Source organism: Montipora capricornis, chromosome 2, assembly GCF_036669925.1.
Source record: "Montipora capricornis isolate CH-2021 chromosome 2, ASM3666992v2, whole genome shotgun sequence".
NCBI lineage: Eukaryota > Metazoa > Cnidaria > Anthozoa > Scleractinia > Acroporidae > Montipora > Montipora capricornis.
Genome location: NC_090884.1, coordinates 9747257 through 9763031, shown reverse-complemented (window position 1 = coordinate 9763031; position 15775 = coordinate 9747257). Strand labels below are relative to the sequence as shown.

General features: G+C 39.9%; 1 protein-coding gene across 1 annotated transcript in view; it reads left to right on the top strand.

Moving 5' to 3' along the window:
• The first annotated feature begins 1152 nt into the window (after nucleotides 1-1152).
• LOC138038743 (VWFA and cache domain-containing protein 1-like) overlaps nucleotides 1153-15775 on the top strand; it is a 27484-nt gene continuing 12861 nt past the window's right edge. The window contains exons 1-7 of the mRNA XM_068884779.1: nucleotides 1153-1393; nucleotides 10102-10695; nucleotides 10984-11131; nucleotides 13553-13836; nucleotides 14317-14452; nucleotides 14912-15185; nucleotides 15529-15725. Coding sequence (XP_068740880.1) covers nucleotides 1229-1393; nucleotides 10102-10695; nucleotides 10984-11131; nucleotides 13553-13836; nucleotides 14317-14452; nucleotides 14912-15185; nucleotides 15529-15725 — 1798 coding nt within the window. The 5' untranslated portion in view covers nucleotides 1153-1228. The remainder of the gene's footprint in view (nucleotides 1394-10101; nucleotides 10696-10983; nucleotides 11132-13552; nucleotides 13837-14316; nucleotides 14453-14911; nucleotides 15186-15528; nucleotides 15726-15775) is intronic.

The window sequence follows — 15775 nt, the reverse complement described above, 5'->3', positions numbered from 1 at the left end:
CTAAGTGCAAAGTTTTTGTTGTGAAAATTAGTTTTCATTCATATGTAAAGTAGAACTAATTACCATTACAAAAACTTAGCATTTAGACTCGCTTTGAAGAGGAGGCAGACTAGAACTCGGAAATGGCCTATTGGGTTGACGGGCTTAAAAACAAAAAAATAATTAAATCAACAAGCAATAAAAATTTTAAATAAAATAACACGACTGTTTTCTCTCAGACGCAAATAAATAAATTTCACTGGCTTCAGTAATTGCAACCACACAATATTCGAAGCACAATATCCTACGAAAACAAAGTTTATTTGCATGTTAATTCCTTGAAAGCTTGAGGTTGACAAACTACGGGAAAAAGGTTTTATTTGCATAATTAAAGTTAATTACTTGAAGGCTTGATAAATACACTTACGAACACAAACAGACTTCTACGTGCAAAGTCCTATTAACTAAAAAAAGCGGCATGAATGCGCAAAAGTTTGTTCACCACGGCTTTCATTTTCCCATCTTTCAACGCTTTCCGGCTTCGCGAATGTGTTTTGAAGTGTGTCAACAGGAAGGAGGCGTCACTGTGATTGGACGACACGACTGAGACAATGCAGTCATGTCGTAAGACCCAGGAAAATAAAGAAATTTGCGGTTGACAAACGACGGTCCGCCACCCCGGTACGGCTCAGTTTGTTATCAACGGTCGTAACCGTGGCCACTTTGGTGCTAAAGCACCGCCTTCGCACGCTGTTTTGTTGCAATATTCACCGCCTGAAGTTGCTCACTGGACTGCTATTGCGTTGATGGTGGGTTGAGATGAAAGTTCAATCTTTGTCAATTGATTCTGATATGGAATTGTGACCGTGGGAATATTTTATCCAGGAATATTTGACTCAAATTGGTGGCAGCTGAGCATTTAGTCCCCAGCCTTAGGATTTTAATATAGCCCTCGACAACCCAGAAATTGAAAAATGGCTCAAATTACCCCGGATCTGGAAAATAACCACTGGAAGCTACCCACAATAGCAATAAGGTTAGGCTTTTTAATTGAGATTGTTTTCATATAATTCTCTTCTTAAGCTTTTTATCGGGATTCCCATACAAATCCTTATATTTTTGTCGGGCATGCTCACACTGAGCTTGGGGTACCTGTGGTTACACATCCGCTTCATTCTGAATAACTGTGTCTTTGACGGAAGTACATACACGAATCGCGTTTTGAATCGAAGACGACGATCTCGACAGGATGGCCGCCTCACTGTTTATAAACTCCAGTAGATATCTGTTGATTTTAATGCTTTTTTCGACTCTACATTGCCCGAGCCTTTCAGCGGATCTGCTTGATGTACGGTTATTCAGTCAAACGCTCTCTAAATTGGCCACAGACGGACTTGGTGTCTCAGCTTTGCAGGTAACCAACACAATTATTAATTAAACTTGTACTTGCAAAAATTGAACCACCCCACCTTTGGAGCAACTGCAGAATATCCCGCCACATCGAGTATCTTAAGTAGCTGGCTACGCGGTACGCGGAAAGAATTAAAGTCCAGATGGCGAAGTAGGTTAAGTAGCTGGCTACGCGGTACGCGGAAAGAATTAAAGTCTAGATGGCGGAGTATCTTAAGTAACAGGCTACGCGATACGCGGTAAGTGGATTAGGATCGGTAAAGTGTAATTATCCGATTCAATACTTTCGATTCTTCCTGTTCTACGATCCCACCTTAACATCTTTCTGAAAATCTATCTCGTTAAAAAGTGTAGTTAACCGAACCGTAAAATGAAAGCTAAAATTTTAAACGAGTGCTATATTCTTCACACGATCTCGTTAAAAAGTCTAGTTAACGGAACCGTCTCCCGTCTATTACCGAACGGTTCTCTTGTCTATTACGCACACGCTTAAAGAACGAACCATACACATATTCGTCCGTTTACTTTTTAGTCAAGTTTTCATGTCCATTTTTAATTCGTGTGGGAAAACGGCGGAACGTTTTAGCTCACTTAAGGTGCTTGGATGCGGTCGAGGTATAACGCGGTTACATGGTATTCATGGGTATTTGTTTTTGCTTAAATGAGTGCTTAGTATTTAACCGAGTGATTCTAGAACTCTAGACATTCTAGAGCCCACAAAGGGTAACATATAACAATTGAGAATTATACTACTTAGAACTCGGAACTCTAGAACTGCGAATTTGACTGACTTAGAACTCTTGAACTGGAACTCTAGTACTTTAATCAGAAGTTTAGAAGTTTGCACATACGACCATTTTACTAGAGCGGTTCTAGAATGATATAGAACTTTGTATAGAGCTCTTCAAACTAGAGCAGTTCTAGAATCCTATAGAACTTTTCCTTTATGCTTCTCAAGGTCTCAGTAAAAAGTGTAGTTAACCGAACCATAAAATGAAAGCTAAAATTTTAAACGAGTGCGTAGGCACTCACTGAAACAAGTGCTTAGGACTAATCAGTAAACGAGTGCTATATTCATCATACGATCGTGTTCAAAAGCGTAGTTTAAGCGAAACGTGAAACGAAATCTTAATTTGTAAAGAGTTCTTAGGCCTAATTTCTGAAACGAACGCTTATAGTTAATCAGGAAACGAGTGCTATATTCTTCGCACGATCTCGTTAAAAAGTCTAGTTATTCGAATCGTGAAATGAAAACTAAATTTCTAAAAGATTGCTTAGGCCTAATCACTGAAACAAGCGCTTAGGACTAATCAGTAAACGAGTGCTATATTCATCACACGATCGTGTTAAAAAGCGTAGTTTAAGCGAACCGTGAAACGAAATCTTAATTTGTAAAGAGTTCTTAGGCCTAATTTCTGAAACGAACGCTTATAGTTAATCAGGAAACGAGTGCTATATTCTTCACATGATCTTGTTAAAAAGTCTAGTTAACCGAACCGTAAAATGAAAGCTAAAATTTTAAAAGAGTGCTTAGGCCTAATCACTGAAACGAATGCTATATTCAGCACAAGATCTCGTTAATGACCACTGCGTAACTACCATATTCTAGGGGGAGGGGTATTGAACTTAGAGAATAGGAATAATCGTAGAATCGGAAGAGTGGTATAATCGGGAAAATCGGAGAATGGAAAAGTTGTGCGGATCAATGAGTCGAAAATAGGGAAACGAAAATATCATCGTGGACACGTTGTTGAAGTCCAATGGGTTTTCGGAGGTATTGAGCAAGATTCCAGGAAATGCTTTACTGACTATTTTATTTGACCGTTAAAATTGCTTTATATTTTGTAAGGTTATTTTTGAAAAGGATCGCGGCAACAGACTGCATAGTGACCCATAGTAGAATTATCTCTCCATGGAATTGATGTATTTAATCATGTAACCAACATAAAATTTGTAAATATGAAATTAAAACGTTATGTTGAAATTGGAAAAGGATGGTTATGAAAGAAGTTAGTGCCGTCAATAAATCCGATGAAATGCTTTTATGATATCAACCTTTAGAACGAGAGCCAGGCAATTCTCCGTACGCGTCTAGCTTGTGAAGCTGAAGGTTTTCACGTTGTTAATACTGGTGACGCTCTTCCGAGTCCACAGTTCCACAGTCTCTTGCCTGTAGAATTACTTAGGCTTTGATGCTTAAAGAACGAGGAATGCACAATACTGTGTCTTTATTAATTATCACAGCTTACAGCGTACCGCGTAGCATAGTTAGTCGAGGGGAATGGTTAGGAAGGCCGGCAAACTTCCCCTCGACTAACTGTGCGCGTAGCCAGCACACACAACATTGCTGCGCCATTTTGAATTCATTTGTTTGTATAACGCTCTTTCGAGTCCACAGTTCCACAGTCTCTTGTCTGTTGAATTACTTAGGCTTTGACGCTTTAAGAACGACGAGTGTAACGGTGTACCGCGTACCGCGTAGCAAACACATATAGCATTGCCGCGCCATTTTGAAATTTAGTTCATTTGGAATTTAGTTCAAGTGGCGGGGTATTCTACAGTATTGTGCATTCCCATTTCTGGGTACCGCGTAGCCGGCTACGTGGAATATATACAAGTACTAGGAAAGGTTACGTTTTATACAAACGTTGGCCGTGTAGCACTTATGGAATATAGTTCGAGTGGCCGGGTATTCTGCAGTTATCGCATCATTTAGCGCGCGCGAGTGATATTTCTTCATTTGTTGTCTTCGATATTCCCTCTGCGAACGAAAATATGAACAATTTTGGCCATGGTTTGTTTGGAAAGTCTCAGTTCCTGTCCTATTTGAGATGGTCCTTTCCATTCTAACCAGCTTTCAATAATTTTCTGCCAAACAAAACTGGGAATTGCCTTTCCTTGCACGGTGAAGCACAGGCGCCCCAAGCTCAGTGTGAGAATGCCCCACAAAAATATAAGGATTTGAATGGGAATCCCGATAAAAAGCTTAAAAGAAGAGAATTACATGAAAAAAAATCACAATTAAAAAGCCAAACCTTATTGCCATTTTGGGTAGCTTCCTTCCTGTGTGGTTATTTTCCAGATCCGATGCGATTTTTCAATTTCTGGGTTGTCGACGGTTATAATAAAATCCCAAGGCTGGAGACAAAAGTTTCAGGAGCTACCAATTTGTTTTATAGCCGTAGGTGTGTTTTCTGTAGAACTATTAGCCTACCAAGTTTCAATGGTCTGCGCTGCAAATTGGCAAGGATAGCTCAATTTATATACTTGATGTAATATTGGGTTGAGTGTATGACATCATCAGTCAATCATTTGCATATTTTACACATTTTTCAAACTTAAATATCTCCGGAGCTAATGCAGGTATTTGCAAACGGTAAACGGCATTTTCATTCTTTCATAAAATTCTTGGTGATACGCCTAAAAAATCAAGAGGCAAAAATTTGATCATAGTGGCACTTTAAGGCTGGAGACTAAATTCTCAGGTGCCACCAATTTGAGTCAAATTATTCCTGGATAAAATATTCCTACGGTCATAATTTCATATCAGAATCAATTGACAAAGATTGAACGTTCATCTCAACCCACCATCAACGCCACGGCTTCGACCGTTGATAACAAACTGAGCCGTACCGGGGTGGCGGACCGTCACCGCAAATTTCTTTATTCCCCTGGGTCTCACGACATGATTGCATTGTTTCAGTCGTGCCGTCCAATCACAGTGACGCCTCCTTCCTGTTGACAAACTTCAAAAACACATTCGCGAAGCCGGAAAGCGTTGAAAGATGGGAGAATGAAAGCCGTAGTGAACCAACTTTTGCGCATTCATGCCGCTTTTTTAGCTAATAGGACTTTGTACGTAGACGGCTGTTCGTTTTCGTAACTGTCTTTCAAGGAATTAACTTTAATTATGCAAATAGAACTTGTCAACCGCAAATTCTTTTATTCCCCTGGGTCTCCCGACTTGAGTGCATTGCCTCAAGCTTTCAAGAAAGTAACATGCAAATATACAAATAAACTTTGTTTTCGTAGGATATTGCGCTTCGAATAGTTTGTGGTTGCAATTACTGAAGCCATTGAAATTTAATTATTAGCATCTGAGAGAAAACAGTCGTGTCGGGAGACCCAGGGGAATAAAAGAATCTGTGGTTGACAAACAACGGGAATAAGTTTTATTTGCATAATTATTGTGAATTCCTTGAAGGCTTGATAAATACAGTTACAATCGCGAACAGCCTTCTACGTACAAAGTCCTATTAACTAAAAAAGGCGGCATGAATGCGCAAACGTTTGTTCACTACCGGCTTTCATTCTCCCATCTTTCAACGCTTTCCGGCTTGTCAACAGGAAGGAGGCGTCACTGTGATTAGACGACACGACTCAATGCAGTCATGTCGTGAGACCCAGGGAAGTAAATTCTCAAGTGTATTAAGGCTTGACCAATCTAATTATTATGCATATTTTTATTTGAAGGGAAGCATGTGTCCAATGTCCCTGAAACTTAGCAGAAAGTTTTTTTATCGGTGTTGTTATTAAAGTGCATATGACAGATTTTTTTTATTTGCTCAATAAGATTTCCACAATGTACTGATAAGTATGGGAAAAAAATTATTCTTCCCCGTGTTTCGCTGTACCAAAAGCGTGAAATTTCACTTCCGGTGGGCTACAAATCGCGATACCGAAAAACAGGAGACTGGGAATGATTTTGACGTCATTGTAAGACATTTGCTTTCGCGGAAAACAAATTTCTCAGTCATTTTCTTATTTGTGAGACAGTGTGTGGAGAATCTTTGGAGTTTTTCCACAACCTTTTTGGATAAAACCAGCATAAATTGATGAAAAGCTGCGAAAGCTTTCCCGCTTGCCAACAGGAAGGAGGCGTCACTGTGATTGGACGACATGACTCAATGCAGTCATATCGTGAGACCCAGGGAAATAAAGAAGTTCTCAAGTGTATTAAGGCTTTTAAACGGGAACAATGAGTTTTGACAGCGATATCGAACATTCAGACGTCGAATCAATCGGATCTAGCGTGCACATGATCTAGCATGCACATGTGCGGAACAGAGATTGACGAAGATGATGAAGAACTCTACTTTTCTGATCCAGAAGGATCCTACACGGATAAGCCTATTGTAGACGATTAGTGTTTAGGAGAATACAACCGAGAAGTGGAACAGAATGAAAGGAGAAACCAGGAGTTGCAAAATCGTTTTGACAGGATCATTGAACCCGCAAATTGGTATTATAGTGTTCGCTCTATTTCTCACCTCGACAACAAACCTCATGTACACTTTGCCGATAGTAGCCTGCAAGCAGGCACTTCCGTTGAAAATGGAGCGCGCTCAAAACATCCTCTTCCGTTGATAATGGCGAGCGGTCGAAATATAAGGGCTTGGTAACTAGTCAAGAGAGGGAGAGCCTGCAGCGATCTCTCTAGTTTTTCAGTAATTACGTTCAGAATCTGAACGTAAATTGCTGATTGGTCAATTCGTGATTGACATCTGTCAATTAAAACAAACCCCAGAGATTTCCATTTCAACTCAACATGGCGAGCGTGATTGCGGAAAGTGTATCTCTTCGACATAAAGCCATCTCATTTTTGTCTTCAAAAGCTTCGAAAGAAATTCATCTTAAGAAAGAGCAAGACAGCAATAAAGAGTCTCCTCAAGGAAAAGAATGTGTTAGCCGTGCTGCCTACAGGCTTTAGAAAAAGCCTTGTGTTTCAAGTTTTTGCCGTTGTTAGATCGTTACTCTCTGTCGAATCAACTTCTTCAAATGGCAGTGTCCTTGTAGTTTGTCCTCTCAAGAGTATTATATCCGATCAAATTGAAGAGGCCAGATCGCTTGGATTGACAGCACTGAAAATCGAACACCCAGGAATCTTTGAAAACCTTGCTCCATTACCGGACATACTATTTACTTTAGCCGAAACTGTGTGCGCCGATGGTTTCCGAAATGTGATGAGAAAACGACAACGCCGTTCATTACATATTTCATACTAGCACCCCACTATATGTCAAAAACTGGCAGCCGGTATGGATTGTAAAGCCGCCATTTTGATGTCATCAGCGACCACACAATGTCGGTTCCCCGAGGGGAAGGTACTTGCGTAAATTTAGGAGAGGTGTGTATTGCGAAGGGTCTGTAACCCTGACCCTATATAAGGATGAAGGACATAAAAAACGACACCCAATTTAAGGTCCTAACCCAAAAAATGACTCGCTATTCGAGGGAAAATCAAAAACCAAGAGTAGTGTGAACTGGTGGCCTTAGTTTCGTTTCTGTAACATTGAAAGTTAACCAAAAGTTCAGTTCTAACATCATTTGTTTTTCGATACGGACTGCAATTTTAGCTGATACAATTTAGGGATTCTATCTAAGGATCACACCGGGAATAAACAACAGGGGGGAAAAAATGATACCCTACTTGTATTTAGGGATCGAGAGCCTTAAAAACCTCGCCCTATCCTCGCGGCACATACCCGTATATGACAATACAGTGTCTACTTTCAACTCCGTGTCAGTCCTTCTCCTCCATCTTAACGTGCCATCATGTTTGTGTGCTTGGGTGGGGAAGACGGCAAAGACAGCGAGAAATAGGATGTTTCAAGGCTGAGTTCGGTAAGAGATGCACCGTTTCGTTCCCAATTGTGTTGGTGACTATTTTTAGCATACCATTATAAGAGGAATAGATACTTTTATGTCAGCGTATCAGTTCCAGTCTTACTGATATTGTTTTCATGTTTTAAAAATCTGACCACCGGTAGGCCATAGGGTAGGCCATAGAGTAGGCCATGGCCTACCCCACGTTTTGTCTACACCCCGTGACAAGAATGTGGTACGGAACATTTTGGAAAAGTTATAACAATACCGATAACTAACTGCTTGCCAAGTTTCATAGGTCCGGGACAAATGCTTTCCCTTCAAATAAAAATATGCACAATAATTAGGCTGGTCAAGCCTTGATACACTTGAGTTTGCAGTTGACAAACGACGGTCCGCCAACCCGGTACGGCTCAGTTTGTTATCAACGGTCGCAACCGTGGCCACTTTGGTGCTAAAGCAGCGCCTTCTCACGCTGTTTTGTTGCAATATTCACCGCCTGAAGTTGCTCGCTGGACTGCTATTGCGTTGATGGTGGGTTGAGATGAAAGTTCAATCTTTGTCAATTGATTCTGGTATGGAATTGTGACCGTGGGAATATTTTATCCAGGAATATTTGACTCAAATTGGTGGCACCTGAGCATTTAGTCTCCAGCCTTGGGATTTTATTATAACCGTCGACAACCCAGAAATTGAAAAATGGCTCAAATCACCTCGGATCTGGAAAATAACCACACAGGAAGGAAGCTACTCACAATGGCAATTAGGGTCAGGCTTTTTAATTGAGATTGTTTTCATATAATTCTCTTCTTAAGCCCAATATCCGGTGCTTCCATCTTCTATATTAACCCTCTGAGTCAATCCTTTCCCGTATCTGTCTATTTTTAGAAGCACCTCCCATTGGGGCTTTAGTGGATGCTTTTACAATAGCCAATCATAAGAGACCCATGGTCAGGCATTTATTACGTCACATACGTATGTGAAAGATACGGGACAGGGTTGAGTCAAGCATACAATACAGATGGAAGATCCGTGAAATGGGCTCTACGTAAAAGATAAAGCCAAGTGGCCCATCAGGCCAGAGCTTATTCCGGTTTCTGTTGCATGAGGTGACTAGGAGAATTTCTACTCCCCCCTGGATGGGATGCTAGTCCATCGCAGGGTTACCCCCCTAGCATTAAAGAGGCACTGTGAGAATACTGAAGTCTCTTCCTCACGAACACAACATAATGTTCCCAGTCAAGACGCGACTTATCTGGCCCAGACAAGTGATGATATTCTTTATTCTCGTCACCAGGATACAGTTGAATCCGATCAGTTCTAGAGTGGACTAAATGCAATATAATTACAAATATCCGTTTTTTGCCTTTTTTCCTCGTTTTTCTCTACCCTTGATCTAAGAAAGAAGTACTTGATGGCAAATTAGTCGGCGCTGGAGGTATTATATAGGAATATATGTCGTGATTTTAATTTTATTATTGCGTTATATTAGGCCAAAGCTCAGCGGCTCAATTAGCCGTGAAGAGTAAACCGAGTAAAGTTACCTAGTACCATGCTGCGTCATGATTGCTTAAGAAACTACCGTGCTTCAGCGCTTTATTCATCCCGTATTTAATGTACCCTGTTTATATTGCAAGTTCAAATCAAGATTGCTCAACTTCAAAACAGAGGGCCTCTGTCAACTGTCAAAACGCCGTAAAACGGTAACACAAACGTAGGCTATAGCAAGTGCATGACATAAAACAATAAAATGTCTTTAAAATCTGCAATTTTCTCCCCAAGCTTTGTAAAAGTGGGGGGGGGGGGGGGAAACTGCTCCGTTACCAGGTCTCCTACTATCAGCTATCACATTGCCAGTCTATTTCAAATATTTGATTCGTCCGTTGATTTTGTTTTAATTACATGCCTTAAACTAAGTTGAAGCTATATGTCACTGCACTACACAAAAATGCGCCTTAAAATTTCTCCGAACTACCCACGTAAACCAGGTTTTCTTTTTTTGATAAATGATCCAGTAAGCGACTGAATGTTACTCTTAACACTTTTCATGACTTTTTCCCCTTTCTTGAAAATTTTACAGAAACAGCTTTTAATCTACCATTTCAGGAGCACTTTGACAAGTTACAGTTTAGAGAGACTAAAGTTGACGGCAGTGTACTCATCCCTAATCTAGCAGCGAGTGTCTCAAACAAGTTTAAGGAGAGGTTTCTTGTTGTACGAAGACTTAAAAGAGCTGTGGAGTCTTCTTGGACAACATCTCCAACAACGACCCCAGTAGAATGCTGTAAGATAGCAAACTCACCGAAACGCCTCGAGTACGATTCAAGGTTTCGTAATAAAGTTGACTTTGCAAGTTTATGCGTTAAGGCTTCAGAGAGCGCTCCTTCGTCTCGACAGTATGTCGCTGATTCCGTACTGAGCGAGATGAAAGATATCATGCAGCAATATCCTGTTATCAAGTGGCAATACTTTGCATCTGAGGAAGGTACGCTAGCGAATTTTCCAGCGTTTGAAGATAAGGCAGACTGCAGATCTTATGATCCTCGTTTCAGACCATTTTATGTAGAAACAGCCACACCCGAACCAAAAGACGTGGTTCTTGTTATTGACACAAGTGGATCAATGAGTGACGGGGACCGGATTGACGTGGCTAAGGCGGCTGCAAAAACGGTTTTAAGTACAATGAATCCAAGAGATCGAGTAAGTAAAGTAATCCACGATTGAAAGCTATGGCGCTTCAAACAATATTTTAACGTTAGTGTTCTCTTATTTTTCGGCTTGACTGCCTGCCTGCTGGACTGACTGACTACCGTCCGATCCCCCGACCGCCCAACAGACTCACTGACTGACTAGCAGCCTCTTTGTCTGGCTGGCTAGCTGCCGGAGTGACCGACTGATTAACTGGATGGCTGATTATTATTTTTATCTGTATTATATCTGGATTATTATTTTTATCTGTATCTGATTATTATGTTTTGTTTTTATCAGATTGGATTGGTGAAATTCAGCAGCGAGGCTGAAACACCAACTGGATACAACAATGATGGGAGAGACTGTCACAGCAAACGTTTGGCGGACGCTACACCGATTAATATCAAATACTTTAAGGATTTCGTAGATATACTTTTGGCTAGAGGTACGGATTTTTATAATTAATTATTCGCTCGCAACAACAGGTTCAAGGAATTAAAAATGAATTAATTCAAGTAAAAAGTATTCATTGATAACCAGAACTCGATGTATCTCAATTTTTAATCTTCATTTCTTTATCCCGAGTTTTGCATGATCGAGTTCACTAGATTCTTATTTCGCGCTTCTCGTATTGCTTATAATATGCACCTTTATCAGAACATATTTCACGTGCTTTGCTGGATATGGAAACGTTGCCGATGAAAAGACAACTTGATGAGAGGAATGATTGGTATTCGACAACCCTTAACGACGTTCGCCAAAGAATTGTGACGAAAACCATTTGTGAAACTATTTGAAAATCCTAACCTGCCATCAGGCGTACTTTTCTTTAGAAAAGGTACGGTTAGGTACGCCTGATACAATTTCTTTTCGAGGCGACTGCCGCCCACCTGTCAAAAGTGATGTTATCTTGTGTCATGGAATAAATGCGAGCCAATCAGATTTCACCGCAAATGACCTGCACGTTGCGATTCAAGGGAAGACGACGAAAACAAAATAGAACTCTAGCGATAGGGTCTAAAAGTACTCACGAGTGACCACGACTGACCACGAGTGACTGATAACTACATCAAAACGTAACTATGTTTTACTATATCACCATGTTATTTAACTTTTTTAAAACACGCCAAGCGTTAGATTTGAACATTTCCTTTGAGACGCCAGGCGACCAACGTTCCGCCACGGTTATCTACTCTTCCTCAACTAGACAAAAAAAATTCAACTTCAGAGAGTGAAGTAATGAATTTTTTTAATGGTGGAAAACAATAACTGAAATTTAGTTATTATCAAATGGAATAACAAAGCCTTATAAACCGATCCTTCCTCCTCTTAATGAATATTGTTTGTTAACTCGACGTAAGGTAATGTCATGGAACTAACACTTCCTGCTCTCATGCACAGGTGTACAATTACTTCATGTGCCAAACAAACGTACAGGAGAGCGATAAAAAAGCTTGCATTTCCAGCTTCTTTGCGGAACATAAGTACATATATGTATTTTTGGAATCATACAGAGAGATTACGTGTAATAAAAAGTAATAGTATTAATAAAAATATATTTATACGAATTGTTCACGACCCACAGGATATATGAGCTAAGAAAATGGCCGGACTATTACTATGACGCTAGGAGTAGTGAGTTTACGACGCAAAACTCAATGAAGTACTTGTCCAGACATCTCGTCGGCAACACATTTGAAAATTGAATGGAATTTTCCAAAGCTAAGGGTTGATCATTGACATCATTAATTGGGTTGTTAAAATAGAGCCAAATAAAATGGTCATGTGATATTTATGACTATTATTATAATCGTTTTGTTTTAAACTTATATTTAGTGTTTAGTGTTTGGGTTTCCTTTCATTCCATGTGCAATCTGCAATGTATAGTCTACACTGCAAGTATTTAAACATCTCCAAAGGAGAGAGAGAGAGAGAGAGAGAGAGAGAGAGAGAGAGAGAGAGAGAGAGAGAGAGGGGGGGTGGGGGTGGGGAAGGGGGGAGTACGAAGAGTTTTTTTTTTCGGAAGATATTTCAAATCATCCGCTATGCGTTCATACAGTAAATAACTTCAGTTTTCTTGAGTAAGTCATTATTTGATGAAATAATGTGAAAATGACTCCGTAATGAAGTCATAATAACAGCACTGAGATATTTTGATTAAATCTCACTCGCGGTCACTCGTGGTTACTCGTAAGTAGTTTTCCAGGTGCAGCTACTCAACTACTATTTTGTAAGTGTCACTAAACCATTGTTCAGCGCCTCCGTAAACAATGTCTAATTTCTCTGTCAAGCTCGGCTGATTCCGCGAATGTGGCAGCACAAAGATCTATTCGGCCCTTTTTGGATTCACGACTTGTTGCTTCCGAATGTATTCCGAAAGACTTACCACAACGACAAACATCTTCGAGTCGGTGGAAGTGGAACGATGCATTTTTTCTGGAATGTTCGGGGCTGTAAATCCCGTATACGAAGTACAACTACAATATCTTCTTTCAGACAAACCATTATTCGGATGCATTCTCTCTGCTCTTCCTTTAAAGATTTTTGAAAAACAGTCTGAAGTCGCTGCAACAGCAGCTGTAAACAGATTCTAAACATCATTCCTGTTCAAGCGGCCATAATATGATCAGATGTTAACTGATTTACAAAGTATGATTTGCATTTCTGTAACCAATCGGAGCGAGGCTGCAAGAGCTCTATCGTTTCCCGACCAATCAGAAAAAAAGCCAAATTTTGGCTTTTTTACATGCGATCCGTACAGTAAATGTATCATGCCCTCCTTCCCCAAAATGATCTCAGGTTATGGAAATTCTAACTGTTGGTGATGACCAATAACAGTCCTGTCTCGTTATTTTCTTTCAAACAGGAGGTACGAATTATTCCAGAGCATTCACTCTGGCCTTCAACTTACTGAAGGGCTCATCTCCTGCAAAAGGTCCTTCCAGGAAAAAAGTCATTCTTTTTCTAACAGATGGTGAACCAACCGACGACGCAGGTGATATCATGCAGATGATAAAAACGAAGAACGCAGAGCTGAACAATGCAGTTGTCATAATGACTTATGGCATGCTTGCGGACTTACAAATCCTCAAAGATATTGCTCAACAAGATGGGAGTAATTACGGCATCCCGAAAGCACCTGACGTCCCTGTAAGTACTGTAACAGCAATGCGAGAAAATCATGTTTCTACTCAATATATTAATACAAGAGCTGGAATTCATGCGTAATAGGCAAATATCTGATTACGAAACTGCATTTAAATTGACTGTCAAAATTTTCTTAGTAGGTTTTGAACTGATAATCGCATTTTGAACACAACTAGAGGGCTTGGGTTAACATTTGCGATCAAATCTTTATTTCCTCTTTGGAGAGACCATCTAGCTGAGTGGTTTAGGGCACTGGATTTAAAATCTTGAGGTCCCTGGTCAAATCCTTTTCCCTACCACTCTCAGGATTATTCAACTCCTCGACGGCGTTGTGTAAATAGCCAAATGGTCAGCCTCCCACCATTAAGATTTTTAATAGTTTATTTTCTATTTCATTTACAGTGTCCCCAACTAGTAAAACTTTTGCTAAATGCATTTGCCAATTAAATAAAGTTATTTATTATTTTATTATCATTATCAAAGGCTGGAAAATTCACCTATGTTTCAAACACGAATAACTTACGAAGGGACTTGGCAACATACTACGACTTCTTCTCAACAAACACCATCCGTGATGAACCAATCATATCCATTCCTTATGTGGACGCCTTTGGAACAGGTAAGGCACTAATGGGTGTATGCGAGACGTTACTAAATGAACCAAGGGATCATATATTGGGTTTTAAATTATCAGGGAATATATTTCGTGGTCATTCCAAGAAAACCAACTGAAATTACGTAGAAGTTATTCCCCTTAAGCTTTACTACATTCTGGTAGGCCTACTTAAGTATTTTGAAGAAATGGTGGCTAATATTTAATAATTATGTCAAAATACTACTTATGATATGGTACCCGCTGGAATGACAACATAATATCGATGATGTCCTAGACCTAACTCTCAATAACGTAGTTACCTGAGTGATAAAATCTTGCTCAAAACGAAATGGTGCAGTTCTTGGGATATATATACTACAAAGTTACTTGTTGACCTTTTTAACCATGTCACTTAACGATTGGTAGTTTCTTCGTCCATTCATTATTTTAAGAAGTCCATTAACAACCGTTTTCTGCCAACAGGTCTTTTAACATCCATAACACTGCCTTGTTATCACCAAGGCAAATTCATCGGTGTTGTTGGCACGGACATAAATATGGCGGACCTTCTTTCTGAAATCACCTACTTTCAGAAGGGCCAATCAAGTTATGCTTTCATGGCCGACAGTTCCGGAAGGACCATGATGCATCCCCTTCTGCCAGCCCCTTCTAATGCCTACGGCGACCCGATTTTTATGGACATCACGGCACTAGAACCTGAACCGGAGTTTTATTCCGTATTTGAATCGATTAAAAGGTAAGAATTCGCATCTCCCTTTACCCTAATATGATAGAAGCTACATCTATTGGAAATATAAGCTGCCTACCAGCCTACGTCAGCAAAAATAAAAACGGACGTCTTAAAGTGATAACGTTCCTCAATTTTAATACCATAAATTGATTAGCAAGTAGGCATTCGATGAGGCCGCGATCTTTCCTACTTGGGATGCAAAATTCTTTTCAGGGATTAAAATACGACATATTAATTTATAACAGTTACTTCATTGTTGCTATTTCGACTAATTAATAGTCTAACTCTTAAATAGGTAACTCAAAATAAAGTATTTTCATGTGGCTGTTTCTATTTTTCGTTTTATAAGCGGTGGATCTGGACAGAAGAATATTTCATCAAAACGTTTTCTGGCTAGAGGTGGCCAGGTAAATGAAGGTGTCACTGTTGTGGAGATACCCTCAATCTATTACTGGTTGCCAGTTGAGGAGACCAATTTTACCGTTGGCATTGTGGTAGCAGTTGGCGATAAGGACGAAACACTAGGAATTCAAGCTATTCCTTCTGGTAAATAATGTTAAACACGATCCTGGTTAACGTCAGAACGAGCAGAGTTC